Genomic DNA, 15,724 nt, shown 5'->3' on the forward strand with positions numbered 1-15,724 from the left:
TCCTCTCTAGTAACTCTTTCAAGATCCAGTTTAAAACCCCTTCTGAGTGTTTCTGGCTACAAGGTCCTATGCTACCTGTCAGTGGTGCTCCTCCCCTGCACTCAGCACATGGCATCTTAGAAATTAAATAATACATGTAGATCTTTTTTCCCCACACATCAAAGCATTAGCCCTTTTATAAGTTCAAGCCAGATTTTAATCACTACTGATGTATATACATTATTCACAAATGAAATCTGTAAGTCCTAAATTTCTCAAACATAACATACAAGAAATTAACACTTTTAAATACCAGTTTATTGGCTACTCCATCCAATCTCACCCGCAATTCCCTTTTTCATTTCACTATGGCTCAGAAGTCCTCATTTACCACACAGAATAGCAAGTAGAAAGCTTCTCTCTGGTGTAAGTGAAGGAAAAAAGGTAAGGGAAGAGCTAAAAGACAAAGAAATACAAAAATCTTTTCCTGATGACATCACAGGACCTGCCACTATTCTCAAAGTTTTGATTAAAGTGTATCAAAGAGGAAGCAGCAGTTGATCCCAACAGGAAGGGAAGGGGGGTGGGGAGGAAGGGAAGGGAAAAAGGGAAAATTCTCCCCATGGGGGGAGGGGACGGGGGGGGGGGGGGGGGCGGGGGATGGGACACACATCTGCACCTCTCAACACTCTTTTGATAGCAATCCTCTCTCCAATGCCTAGAAAAGTGCCTAGGTGCCAGGCTGTCCTCACTTCCCTTGCCTGGGGCCAAGAAGGGTTTTTGGAGCGCCTGCTCTGATTGCCAACACTACACAGTCAGAGGATAAGTGTTCCTGACATTTTAAACAGGGACAATAAATTTAAGTTCATTCCCATAAAAATGCTACCATAAATAATACAAGTAATCAAGTACAACACAACAAAAATAAGCTAACCATCATTTGTAGCAACAAAGGATAACTTTCTACATGGGAGAAAAAACTGAGAAATTAACTTTTTAAAAAATATTTTAAAATACTGAACAACACCTATATGTAAAATTCTACACCTCTGGATAAAAACTTAGGCCACTAAGTTTTCCACTGACTATTGCAAAACCTACAGTTGGGGGTGGGGGAATTCACTCCTTCAACAATATCTAAAAATAATTTTAGATGCTGTTGCATTATTAAATGGAAAACAGAAATTAGCCAGTAGTTGAGAATATATACTTTGTTCAAAAACATAGTAAGGGTTGTGACATGTGTGTCAGACTAAAACATGATTTAGTCTTTAAGAAGAAAAAGATATTTATTAAGTACTATTTCTGACATTCCCTGAGACAAATCTCAAAATGTTAATAGAACTACTATTTAAAGTTCAAAGAGCACTCTGGAGCTGCCAAGGAATTAATCGCTTAAACTCCCAAGGAAGAGCCACAGTTCAATTTCCAGGCTCAGCCAGTCATAACTTAGGGTTGGTACAGCAAAATCACTCAGCATATTAAAGATACACCACACAACTGTGAATCACATATACAAATGAAAATTTGAACATCCAAAGATAAAATTCGAGTTATTCTTCTCAATGATGGCTTATTTATGACAAAAGACACAGAACTTAATCTTCTGCTCCCCCTAAAACAAGTACAAATACAACAAAAGTGCCATACTTAAAACAACTAATTTTGCCATTGCAACTTCCTAGTGAACTGCCTAGGGCTACTCTCTGACTTGAGCTGTAATTTGTTAAGTAACTAAAGAACAATCTCTAGTCTTCCCTTAAAAGGTATCCAAAATGATCTTTCATATTTCCTGCCCTCCATATTTCCATCAAGTTTATTTTAGGAGAAACTGAGGCACATAACCACAACGCAACCAACCCGATCTGACTAGTTACTAATAAAAAATATGAATACCACTCAATTTTCCCCATTACTGCCCATTATGCTGGGCTCATGAAAAGCAATCCTGAACTAAAGGTTGAACAAAAGCCCTACCATACAGCTTAAAGAATGAAAATGAAGGACTTCTGGATCAAGCCCCAAATAAAATCTCTAACAGGTTCCAAAATCTATAGGTTGCCTATTATACTACAGAAAACGAAATAACTAACTGAATTCCTATTCCTTTGATGTATGATAAGCACACATTTCTTGATCAGTTGTGAGTTTCTTTAAAAAAAAGGTTAGAACTCACCTAAAATATTACCAAGCCACAGTACATATAGGCTAGAAAATATATATTCAGAATACTGAGCTAAAAATTTAAATAAATTCAAAGAAAAATAACATAATTGTGGTCAGGACCTAAATGAGCAATGAGAACTCCCTTGGGAAATAGAGAATAGTTGTTCAGTAATTCATTCATTTAACAAATAGTTAATGAGGGCCTAACTATTAAACAGAAGGCAAAGATGATGTAGCAGGGTCACTGCCCTACAGAAGCTCATGTGCTTATCACAGGTACAAAGAAGGTACATTTACAGAGCAAGAGTGACTAGTTCTGCCAGTGAGAGTTAGGGAAAGCTTCATGGAGGAGGTGATATTTGACCTACTTAAAAGATGAGTAGGATTGTGCCAAACAAATATACACATGCAAAAAAATAAAAAATAATTTAAAAAAATAAACTAGGATCTGGTTCCCGAGTTACATATCCATATGTTTTTCCTTATTTCTCTTTAGGACATTAAAATTCAATCATTAAGAATTGCCAACACAAAATGTTTTTTTCACACCAATTATACTCTTTTGAATACTTTACTTATTAGCTCTCAAATTAAGCCCAGATGGATTTAATCATCTTTCCTATTTAATGAAATAATGTAGAACTCTGTGAGGACGCTTCATGTGTCTTACACAAAAATACTTCCTCAGACACTTATCAATGCTCTTTGAGAGAAAAAAAAAAATCCACAAGTTTTCATGCAATATACCGTTTTAGATGGTCAATCTTTGAAATTTCCACTCAATATTATAAAAATTTTATTCACAATTAATCCTATATTTTATTTGAAACAGAACATTTCCTCAAATTTAAATATCAAATGTCTTAAAATATATCAAATTGATGCAGTGATTTAGGACAAATTATGACTTTATTATAATAAAGAGATCCAATGATGAAATAAGAAAAGAATATTTACCTGCAAGTTTACCTAATTCTCTTTATCTTCCCTTGCCATTTTTTTCCCTTTCCATTTTTTTAAGTTAAAGTTACAAATCTAAACTATGCAAAATAAAGACACAAATGAAATTTTAATACAATCAACCCAGGAGGCTCCTTCAACAGTAATGGAATTTCACCACACTGGAAAAACTAACAAAATGTAGAAAGCTGTCAACCAGGGCTCTGTGCTATTTCACAGTAGTAAAACTACAGTTTTAATAGGATTTTACCACAATTCACCAAGAATAAGAAAATAAACATTCAGAAATATACATAATAAACCAGAGTATGGAGAGGTCAATGACATAACATTTTCCCTTGGACACAACTGATTCTCCTAATTCTCATCTAGAAAGAAAGAAAAATAAAAAGTCATCTTTCTTCTTTTTTTCCAGAATACAATCCAAATGTACTCTGAAAGACATTTTCTTAGTTCAAAAAAGGAAAACAACTCTATTCCAACAAACATAAAAGCATGCTAACATAAATGCAAGCAAAACAGGCACTCTTAAAAGAAGACTATGAGAGCCAATTTATGGGGATAAAATCTAATCTATACCACAAATGATTTTTTAAATTAAAGAATAAAACATCATAATAGAGTAGGGGGAACTGTCAGAAATAACATCAACCGCAACATTTTAATTGAATTTAAAACTTTTATAACAACTAAAGGAGAGAGAGAAAACTATGTCAATGTACATAAGTGACTTTATACTAAACAAAAATTGGGCAAGCATACATATTTCATTCATGCAAATGAGTCTGAATTTACTATTCCTCGTTTATGTTAATATTTACCGAGATTAATGGAAAATCGTCTCCCCTATGTAATGAAGTGAATTCCCACAACAGAACAAAGCTAACACCTTCAAATCTTTCAAATAAACAATGAAAGCACATACTATAAAAGGAAATTATCTGAACAGGATCAGAAAGAAGTTAAATGATTCAAGAGGGAAAAAAAGTTCTAAACTCCAAGAACACATTACAAATATTGATTCATTAATTCCAAAATTCTAAGCAAGTCCTACGAAACAAATGTGTGTGTGAGAGAGAGAATTTTTTTTAACTATACCCCACAGCACATTTTTAGGCTACCTAACTACCTCACTTTGCAATGCATTAGATATTATTTCTCAAAATACGAATGTTTTTTAAAAAAAAAAAAAAACACAAAATAGAAATTCTGGTGGCCAACACTACAGAACACAAATAGCTTCTGGAGCAGATTAGCACACAATACATTCTAAACAAATGGCACTAATAACAATGTTGCAGAAATTCTTTTTCTCAACTTAATATATAGCTGCAGAGCACACTTCAGTAATAATAATACCCAATATTCAATCATATTATTAATTTTCTTAAACTTTAATCTCTCTCACTGGCTAGTTTCACTGGCTAGTTTCTATGAAAAATAAACATCCACTTTCAGGAAAAAAAACAAACACACACATCAGTACCTTCTACTACTGAAAGAGGGAACATTATTATTATTCTCTTCTATCAAAAATAAGTCAAATCATTTCAGAAAAATATCTAGTCTATCCCTGAATCAAACTTTTGACAGCTGTATTAACTATTCATTAAAAAAATCCAGATAGTGCTCATTCGGCAGCACACATACTAAAAAAAAAAAAAAAAAAAAAAAAAAAAAAAAAAAAAATTCCAGATAAGCAATCTTTTTACTATTTACATTGAGTTTCAACTCAATTTCTTTTTCAACTCAATTTTAAATAATCTGGCAAACATAACTATAGAATGTACTTATCTTTTGCAAATGGTTGTCTCAATTTATAGCATATAATACAAACTGGTGACAGAGTATCCTCTTTGTTACTCTCAAGAGTAGAGGAGATCTCCAAAAGTGTTTGATAAATACAATTAACTCACAATTAACAAGGCTACATTAGCCAGTGAACAAAAAAGATGAATCCATTCTTACATATCTAACTAATATAATCCACTACTATAACTTAATGTTATTTAAAGGAATGCCTTAGATTTTTTCCCCAAATAAATACCTAATACAACCATGAAAACATGAGCAAAACATTCCAAAGAAAATGCTAAGCTATATAAGCCCCTGGGATAAACTCAATAAACACTTATAGTCCTAAAGGCAACCCCAGGCCTTTATTCTCACAAAGAAGAGAGTCCCAAACTAACTTCCTCTCAGTGAGCACTTCGAGCAGTAACACAGCAACATTATTTTGCACCATGGAAGTCTTAGGTACATTATTTTCTCTTTAAAATTATGAACTCATCACACGTACAAATGGCTCTTTAAAACGGTCCAGTAAACTGCTACACTATGCCTTAAATTGCTGTCTATTATGTACTTAAAAATATTTACTAGCAATTGGAGGTTAATATGGCAACTATTACCGGGTGGCAATTATTGCTATTAAAAATATATAAATACTGTAACACCATGTGCTACTAACAACAAAATGCTAAACAGAAAACATACATTAGCAAATTATGAATATTTTCATTAAAGAAAATAAACCATCATGAAAAAAAAGATGCTTGAAGTTTAAATACTAAAATTGTCAATTGGGATGAAAAAACACTCTGTGCATGTATTTTGACACTTGAGAAAATGAGAGAAATCCTTCCCTTTGCCTCATTTTCAACTCATAGCCATCCCCATTTGGTTCTAGCTTAAAAGAATAGATTTCAAAGTTTCTATATTTACAACTATCTTCTCTCTCTGCAAAAAAAAAAAAAAAAAAAAGTCTCTTCAGAAAAAAAGAAAGGTCACCAACAGATTCCCTGAAAGCTTCATATACAGAATTAATGGTCCAGTCCTTCATAGGAAGTATGCACTATATGTCTATGTGTGTTTCAATTCAGGGAAGAGAATTTGATACCATCACCCAATTATCCCATAGTCAGGAAGATTCTAACAAATAAAACAACCTAAACGTGGAAGACACATACCTAAGAATTAGACCAACCCACCTCAAAGAGTATATACTTAAATCTAGCTAAAGAACACAAAATCACTTTCCTCCATATGATCACAGTAGAGAAACAAGACTAAAGAAACAAAACTAAAAATATATTTTTATCTGGAAATTATGTCTTCCCTCAAGGGTGAGCTGACACACCATAGGGTGGACTGTTACACTTTCCAAAAAGACAGATTTAACACACTTAACTGAATCATAACTGGCTGAATATGTAACAAGAGTCTTCCCAGAAATGTGATGGACTGCATGAGAAAACAGTTTTGATTCACAAAGGTAACAGCAAGGCATGCATTTAATGCAGCAGTAAGTAATGCAGAGTAAGAAACATGCAATCACCCATATCATACATACACAATGGCATTCTTCACATTAGGAAATGGGGGTGGGGGGGGTAACAGACAATTTGGGAAATCTGATGCCATGCAGTAGAAAATCAGAAAGCAAAACAAGAACAAAAATCTTAAGGTAGTTGATTGCACAATCAACTTTTGTTAAGCCATAATGAACCCTTCAAGGTAATAGAAAGTGGGTGGATCATTAGTGTGGTACCAACTAATGATCTGTAGTTTAACCTCTAGTTTATATTTCAATGCACATTAATATGAGTATCTAAGTAAATTCTCTATAAACAATACTTTGCTCAGAAAATTGCAGGCCAAAAAGAAAAATACATGCTATCATTAAGCACATAAGAGTCCTTGTAATACATGCTTTATTTTAAACAGGAGATGATTTTATCTCCCTTGGAATTAACTATTCTATACAATGTACTTCAGACAACGTATTTTTAAAATTCTAGGTTCCTGCTGTATTTGCTTTTCAAGGAAACTCTTCATTTGGAATGAGCAAAAATTCACAGTATCATCAGCTTTTTAAGATTCTCAATTAAAAAAAAAAATTAGCACCTTATCCACCCTTCATACACAAAAGAATGTAGACATTCTACAGTTGTTAAATAAAAAAGAAAAGGTCAACCCATGCATTTCCTCAGCTCTTTATTTCAAAGTTGCCACCTAATAAGTAATACTATACACACACACACACACACACACACACAAACAACAACAACCCTCAATTCCTGGTTTAAAAAGGCTGAGGAGAGAAATACCCAAAGTACAAACCTTTAGTCAGTCATAAAACACAAAATCCTCTCCTATAAAATTGCTTGTTTCTCCAAAAGAATCTCAAGCATCTTATCTCTTTAACATTATCATCCTTGAGTTAAAAAAAAAAAAGATAAAAAAATGATATATCCTAAAGTCTGGCTACACGTATAATTTCATTGGTCTGCAAAATCTACTGTATATAAATTAGCCACATATACACAAGCCATTACCAGTCTGAATGATATATGGTAATTTCGGGCCTCTCTCCTCACTAATATTGGTCTACTTGGTTATTTTAATTACCTGTTAAAGTGTCAATGTGGTCACCAGCCACCAAACAAAAACCATTTTAAATACCCCTTAATCAATATGTTTGCTAATCTATTAAAGTCTCTGAATCTGACTGATACTAAATGATATACTGGGAGAGAGAAAAGAGGTGGCAAAATGAATTCTATTCCTATATGTCGAAAGATCAAGGGAAAATTATCACAGTACGAAGAGGCAGAACTGAAACTTGTAATTGAATTTTAAGACTGAATACCTAAATAAAAATGTTGGAAGAAAAAAAAAAAAAGACTGACCTGATCTATACTTTAAAGTACAGATATTATGTCACCGTCTTTTTGTAGGTAAAAATCACGTGTCTTGATGTTTTTTATCTGCATAAGGAAATATTTAATAAAATAACACTTCCATTTGAAAAGTTGGCAAGAATGTGTATTTCTCCACTAGTCTCAAAGAGAAAAAAAAAAAAGCATCTATGCCTACCCATAATTAAATGTAACTAATTACAATTTGAACACTAAATTATTTATCCAGTGTAATTGTAAACAAGGATTAAAAGGAAATGATGCTTCTATCTACTGCAGGGGTTACAGAAAACAATTTCCAAAATGCATGCTCTCCAAAGGCAGTCCCCCTCAAAAAGGGTACATGACTTAAGTTGGGTTTTTTTAAAAGCTAAATTAAACAAACCGTTCAGCCAATTTTCCAATTATATTCTACGCTTGAAACATAATTGCCTTACATCTGTTTACAAATCTTTGCTCAATATTTAAACAAATTCGTAGTCTCCCGGGCACATAGCTATACATACAGTAACTCATGCACAAAGCACATATTTAAAGACCACGCACCGCAATTATTAGCCTAAACGCCAGGTTTAACAAGGTGAATGTTTTCAGAGCTAGGTAATACGACCCAATAAAAAAGCAAAGATGGCATTTACCACCAAATGTCAGTGCCACCGCCAGGAAAGAGTTGCTGGAGCCCTATACATTTTTAATTTCGATGAATCTAGACGTCGTCGTCGGGTGCCAGGCTTCCAGGAGAACAATTGACACCCTAACTGCTTCAAGATTAAGGCAGGCGATTCAAATCCGAGGGAAAAGTTGTCAATTATCAGAGAGAGAGAGCGCGAGAAAGGCGAAGGCAGATAAAAGCGATGTTATCAAACCGCCCAGCTTGTTGCTTTTGTGTGTGTGTGTGGATTCGTTGTTAGGATAGAGAAAACAGTTTTTAAAAGACACAGGAGGAGAGAGGGAAGAAAAAGGCTCCTCCACCTTCCGTCGGCTCGGTGCAATGGCTTTCCGGCTCTCCGGCGCAGGGAGCCCCGAGAGGCAGGCGGCCGTCGCTGTTTACAATCGCAGGAGCTTCGGGTGCAAGAGTCCTTTACTGACACAATCGCATTCAATCAACTGTTTTCGGGCGAAATTGCAGGTGTCATTACGGAATTAAAAAAAAATTTTCGAAAGGCGGGCGGGCAGCCGATCCCGCAAGGGGGGCGGGCGGGGGGGGGGGAGAAAAGGCTGCTTATCGCGGGCGCGGGCAGCACAAGGCAAAGCCTTCCACATTTAGGGGTAAAAAAGGGGGGGGGGGGGAGAGAGGGGAGGGGAAGGGGGTGTGATGGCAACAGAGGGTGGGCGTTCGAAGTGCGACCCAGAATCCGCAGCTTTGAGACTTCCACATGCAAATTCCACGCCGAGCGCCGCGCTCACAAATGATTTTTAAAGAGCCAAATAAACACTGGACGGGATCCAAGGCGAGGGAGAGACGATCCAAAAGGGGGAGAAGCGGCGGGCGGCGGGCGGCGGGCGGCGGGGAGCGGCGAGGGAGGGGCGACGTCCCGGCGGCGGGAGGAGAAAGTTGGTCGGCGGCGCAGGTCGGGCCCCCCCGCCGCAGCCCCCCTCCCCGCCGCCCGGCTACTCACCAGCGAGAAGAGGTTGGAGTGACAATCCTCCAGGCTCGCCCCGTTCGCCACCCAGTTCGCTGCCGCAGTCATGATCCTCCGCGAGCCCGGCCGCCAGAGCGGGGCATGTCGGAGCGAGGCGTCCGAGGCGAGGCCGGGCCGGGCCGGGCGGCGGCGCCTCGCCGGGGAGCGCGGGGCGGCCGGGCCGCCGCCGCCGGGGGAGGAGGGCGCGAGGGCCGGCGGGCGGGCGGGCGGGCGGGAGGCGCCGCGGCGACGCCGCGCCGGGGGCGGCGGGCCCGGGCCGGCGGGGGGGTCCGCGGCGGCCGCGCGGCTCCTTCCTGCTCGGGCGGCGGCGGCGGCGGCTCCCGCGGCGGCTCCCGCGGCGGCTCGCGCGGCTCCGGCGGCGGCGGGGGGCGCTGTCCGCGCGGCCCGGCGCCCTCCCCGCCTCTCAGGGCCGCCGCTGCCTCCCGGCCGGCCGCCGCCTCCGCCTTCCCTGTGCCTCCGCCGCCGCCGCCGCCGCCGCCACCGCCGCCGCCGCCGCCGCCGCCGCCTTGTTTATCTCCAGCCACCGACTCCCCCCGGCCCCCGCCGGCGCGTGAGGGGAGGCGAGCCCCGGAGCCGCCGCCGCCGCCTCGGAGCCGCCGCCGCCGCGGAGCGCGAACTCGCGAAGGGGGGGGTGCGGACGAAGCCAGCGGGCGACCCCGGCAGCCGAGCGACGTCCCCTCCTTCCTCTTCCTCCCCCACCCCCCCCCTCCTCCCCAGTCAGCCTCGCTTCTCCTCCCTCCCCGGGCTCGCTCGCTCTGACAGCAATGGCGGCCGCCGACCGCGGCTCGGCCCGCCATTGGCTAGCGCCGCGTCACGTGACGGGCGCCGGCCGCGCGGGGGGGCGGGGGCGGGGGCGGGGGAGGGGCCCCGAGCTGGAGCTGCAGCCGCGGCGGCGGCGGCGGCGGCGGCGGCGGCGGCGGCGGCGGCGGCGGCGGCGGCTGGAGGGCGGCTCGCGGGCGGCGCTGCTGAGCCGAGCGCGGCCGGAGCCTCCGTCCGGGGGAGGGAGGGACAGCGAGAGGGAGAGAAAGAAGCGCGGGCGGCGCGGCTCCGCTGCCGTGGGCTGCCCCCGCGTGGGCGCCGTGCCCCGCCCCCCCTCGGAGGCGCGGATCGGCGGGGCGCGACCGCGGGGCCCCGGGAACGCCCGTGGGCCCCGCCGTGGGCCCCCCGGGGCGGCGCAGGCGGGGCGGCCTGGCGGGGCTCTGCGGTGGGCTCGCCTGCCGGTCCCCCGGGCTGCGGGAGTGCCTCGGCGAGGTCGCGCTCGGGCGTCCGCGTTTTGCAGATGAGAAAACTGAAGCACAAAGAGATGAAGTCGAAGAGACCGAGTCACTTGCCCGAGGTCGCCCGGCGGGGAAGAAGCGGCGGCGGAGCTCGAACCCCCGCACCCGAGCACCGTGCGTCCGAGCTCTCGCACTGGGTGTCGCGAGCCTCGCCCAGGGAGCTCCGCGGCTGCCGCTTGGCGCTTTCTGTGCACCGGGCGCTGCGCAACGAATCCAGAAATGCCTTTTGAGCCCTTACTCCGAGGCGCTGTGTGTGTTTATTCATTCAACGCGTAAATGTTTCCTGACCTCTTGCCATGTGCTGGAATGCAACTGCCAGGCGCTGTACTAGGGCTGAGTCGGGAGCAGACCCTCCCTCATTCATTCAATAAGGAACATTTCCTGAGAGCATATGGTCTGGGAGCCCTGAGGAGTGCCAGTCTGAGGAGGAGGCCTGCTCCCAACCCTCAAGGCGTTTGCTCCCTGCAGAGGTGGGGAGGAGAGCAACTCTTCACTCACAGGCCCCCAAACCTGGAAGAGCCAGCTGTTTCAGCCGGATCCTCCGACCGACGAAAACAGGGCAAAGATGGCGTGAAATACGAGAGACAAGTCTTAGACATGCGAATCGAGCTTTGGAACTACCACAAAAGATGCTAAAAGCAAAAGCCATGAGCAGCATAGGATGTATTACCATGGCCCGGCACTACCTTAAAACCCACTGACACACCATGTTATAATAAATGTGCATACGTTATTTCATATAATCCTTAGAACAAACACAAAAAAGAAGATACTATTACTATCCTTAGTCTAATAAGCCAAGGCTCAGAAGTGCGGTGACATCTCCAAGGTCTCCAGTTTACACCCCAGTCTATTTGGCTCCGGAGCATGAGCCTGAAACCTGAAGGTCCCACGAGCAGATGCCTGCCATTGGCCTTGGCATCCTCGGTTGTGTTATCTTGACCAACATAGTTTAATTCTCTGAACCTCTTTTCCTAATCTGTCAAAAAGAGATCCTAATTGCTGACCCACTGCCCTCAGGCCAATGTTGTGCATTTCTATTAAGATACTCTTGATTAAAATGGTTAGGGGGGGAAAAAAAAAGAAAACCAAAGCACTTTATCAACATGCAGGGTGTTACTTGGGCCTGAGCAGGCAGATGGTGAGATTGTCCATCACATCCAGATGTATTTCCATCCCAGGAGGCCTTCATCCTACACACTTGGTCACCAAATTCTCATTCTTCAACATATGTAGGTTTAACTTCTTAGAAAGTCTCCCAGAGCAACCTAATAGAAAAATGAGCAAAGGACATGCCGTTTAGAGAATAGGAAAGACATATGGCTTTTAAATATGTAAAAAGATGTTCAGACTATGAGCATCGTTGCTATGGGCTGAATGTTTGTATCACCCTAAAATACATATGTTGGAAATCTAATCCCCCACGTGATGGTATCTGGAAGATGGAACCTTTGACAGGTAATTAGGTCATGAGGATGAAGCCTTCTCGATGGGGTTAGTGCCCTTATAAAAAGAGACATGAGGGAGACTGTTCCCTCTGTCTTTCTGTATCTGTCTCTGCCATGTGAAGACATAATGGGGAAGAGGGCTCTTATCAGGAACCAAATCTGCTGGCCCCTTGATTTTGGACTTCCCAGCCTCCAGCGCTGTGAGAAATTTCTGTTGCTTATGCCAGAATGGTAATTTGTAATAGCAGCCCAAGCAGATGACAACACTCATCATAAGAAAAGCAGAAATTAAAAACAATATTGACAATAGTTTAAAAGCTTAGGCGAACACGGAGGGAAGCAAAACTCTTACACGATGTCACTGGAGACCTAAATTAGCACCACAACTTTGGTGTCAATTTAGAGACTATCGAAATTATAATGTACATACACTTTGACCTAGAAAGTCTAGGAGTTCATCCTACAAAGATACTTGTACAGATATTTAAAGACCTGTAGTGCAAGGACATGAACTATACTACTGTTTGCAGGGCAAAAACTGGAAGCAATCTATATGTCCATCATTTGGGGAGTTGTTACCAATATAATGTAAATCCCATGCAGCCATTAAAAATAATGAGTTACCACTATGTGTGATAGAATGATCTCAAAAATAGATTATTGGGGCACCTGGCTGGCTCAGGCATGGCAATGATACTCATAGTCTGAACATAGAAGGGTGTGCAACTTGATCTCAGGGTTGTGAGTTCAAGAGATTACTTAAAAATAAATAAAAATTTTTAAAAATAGATCATTAACTGAGATATTCCTGAAAGGTTCCATGAGACATTAGTGGTATCAGTTGCCTCTAAGGAAGAGGAGTTAGGGTGGGGAGAGGAATTCCTGTTCATGTTGTACTGCTTACAATTTCTTTTTTTTTTTTTTTTGACTCAACATATATTATTACGTATTCAGTGCAAAAAGTTAAAAACATCAATCAATAAAATTGAAAACAGGATAATCAAATGGCACCATAAAAGTACATTAAAAAAGCAAATAACACGAGACAAAGGAGAACTACTTCATCCGAGGTTTCTTTGGCTGTCAAAGCCAGGTCCCAGAGTGGAAGGGAGAAGGCCAGAATTGTAGCGTGTGATTGCCCCAGTAGCATGAGTACAGAATGAGAACCCCGGGGAGCTGGGTTCTAGCCTCAGATACACCACTGAGCAGCCCTGTAAGACCTATCAACCTACAAGGAGGCAGCAACAAGGCACCTGGTGCTCCGACTGCTAAGCCCAGTTCCCTCTGTGGGGAGCTCACCGGAGACATTCTCATGACTTAGTTTCCCCGGTGGTGACAATGCCTGTGGCCCAGGCAGGAACCAGATGTTCCCCTCTATACAAGTCTCAGGTCTTACTCTGAGAATGACAGGTTAGTTCCCTTTCAGGGTTACCAAATGTAATGGCAGAGAGAAAATGGAAGCAAAAATATGACCAGAGGAGGAACCATCTATTAGAAAGACCACAGGAAGCTGCCACAGCTGCAGGGTGGGAGCATTTTGTAGGAGTTAAGAATGTGGCTTCAGAGTAACACACACCTGGGTTCCAGTCCCTGTTCTCAAGCTGTGCAGCCTTGAGCAGATCATTTAACCCCCGTGACCCCCATTTCTTCTCCTGCATTGACCTCCCAGGGTGATCACACAGAGAAAGTTCTTAGCACAGTGCATGGCCCCATAGGCAATGATCAATAAATTATAACAATTATAGTCACTTGTCCATCCCTGTACAAAGGAGATCACATGAGCTTTGTTGGATTTATTTTATTGTAAATAACAAAAGTACCAGAATGCTAGCTAGAGCAAGTCAAACAATACTTGAGCTTATGGAGAAAAAGGGAATACTCCTCTCTACCCCAGTGAGGTGGCCAAAGTTACCAAATTTTTGTGAATCCTTCCTGTCCTCCCTCCATGCCCATAACAAATCATACAGTTTAAACACTTTTCTTAAGGGATTTTTTTAAATTTTTTATGAAAATGGTATTGTCACCTATATTACTTTGCAATCTGCTTTTTTTCACTTAACAATGTATCACAAATATACCTCCAGGCCTATATATCTAGCTCTAACTCATTCTTTTATTAGTTGTATAATGTTTCATAGAACACCTGTACCATAATTTATCCAATTATTCCCCTATCCCTGAACATTCAGGTGGTTTCCAGTGATTTCCTACTCTAAATAAGGGCAGAGCAAATATCTTTATCCATATATCCTTAGGCACTGACACTTTTATTTCTGTAGAATAAAGTCCCCACAATAGATTGCTTTTTTATTGTTAATAAATGCGTATTTTTATTGTTAATAAATACAGCCGGAAGACTTTCCCCAAAAGGTTGTGGCAATTCACACTCCCTCAAGCAAGACGGGAAGAGTGTCTACTTCCTCCCCATCTTGCCAGCATTTGGACACTGACCACCCTTTTCAATTTTTGCCAACCTGATGGTGAAAAATGGAGCCATTGTTGTTTGAATTTGCTTTCCCCAAACTCTGGTGAGGTAGCTCTTCTGCTTGATGTCTTGGTCACTTGCATTTCCTCTTGAGTGCTGACTACCAAGTCAGCAGCTTCAAAGGAAAAAGAACTGAATCTGCCCAGGGAGAACCTGTAAGGGGCTTGGCTCGATGACAAATGCCAGCCTTTGGCCACTGTCGCCTGGTATGGACGAGGCAATGCATGGCATCACTCCATAAAGATCTTTATGGATACTTCTGTGTGGCAGGCCTATCCTTTTCATTCCTTTGCTTTGATAATTCAATTTTTAACTTGGGGTTTTAAGTTCCCTCTGAGAGAATGGTCTTATACCAATCAAGCTGAGCTGCCTTGGGCAATAACAGCTTTGCTCATAACCACCAAGGATTTCCTAATTGTTCCAACCTCTCCCTTAAGACAGGGCAGAGGATAAAGTGAAAGCTGTCGCTGGCTTGGAGCACAGCTGGAGGTGTGAGTGAGGCCAAGGATCTTATAGTTGGACAAAACCTGGTCCAAATCCTAGCTCTATCCCTGACCCTCTTGACCTCCGAGGCTAGGATTTAACCTCTCTCTGTCTCAGCTTCCTCATCCCTAAAGCAGGGTCACACTCATATCTGCTTCTCAGAGTCATGGGTAGCATTTGAAGAGCCCCCACACACAAAGCATGAGGTACCTGCTGGACAGACTTGGTCAGGAAATTTCTGCTACTCTTAACTAAGAACCAAAGCTCCCAGGGGATCCTTCAGGTCCAGAGCCCCTTTTGTGAAATGTGGGAGGAGACAACTCCAAGGAGCCCCACCAAAGGAATCATTTAAGCAATGATGTGAGTCGTTAAAAATATTAACAAGCTTAAATGAAGTGCATTCAGTGGCATTTTACCCACACCTTTTGCACACACGGAAAGGACTCTTGCTTCTGGTGACTCCGATTTTTTGAATCAGTTTAACAGCCCATAATAAGTTGCTTTCAAATAGCCAACGATAAAGAAGTATGTGAACAACATCCTCTGGTATTCTTCTTTGATGATCCTGCCACTTGACCCAAGA

At 42.4% G+C, this 15,724-nt stretch overlaps 1 protein-coding gene across 6 annotated transcripts in view; it reads right to left on the minus strand.

Annotated features, from left to right (window-relative positions):
* MED13L (mediator complex subunit 13L) overlaps window positions 1-9,585 on the minus strand; it is a 295,043-nt gene extending 285,458 nt beyond the window's left edge. For 3 of the 6 annotated variants that reach the window (XR_003146620.3, XM_025474084.3, XM_025474083.3), the window contains exon 1: window positions 9,425-9,585. Coding sequence is in view for 3 of the 6 variants with exons in the window: in XM_025474084.3 (XP_025329869.1) it covers window positions 9,425-9,496 (72 nt within the window). In the remaining 3 variants the exon portion in view is untranslated. Of the gene's footprint in view, window positions 1-8,443; window positions 8,661-8,777; window positions 8,915-9,424 lie in introns of those variants that run through there. The other 3 variants (XM_025474085.3, XM_049102031.1, XM_035706618.2) reach the window with 3 other exon arrangements.
* Between the last annotated feature and the right edge of the window lie 6,139 nt (window positions 9,586-15,724).

This window comes from Canis lupus, chromosome 26 (genome assembly GCF_003254725.2).
Source record: "Canis lupus dingo isolate Sandy chromosome 26, ASM325472v2, whole genome shotgun sequence".
Lineage (NCBI taxonomy): Eukaryota > Metazoa > Chordata > Mammalia > Carnivora > Canidae > Canis > Canis lupus.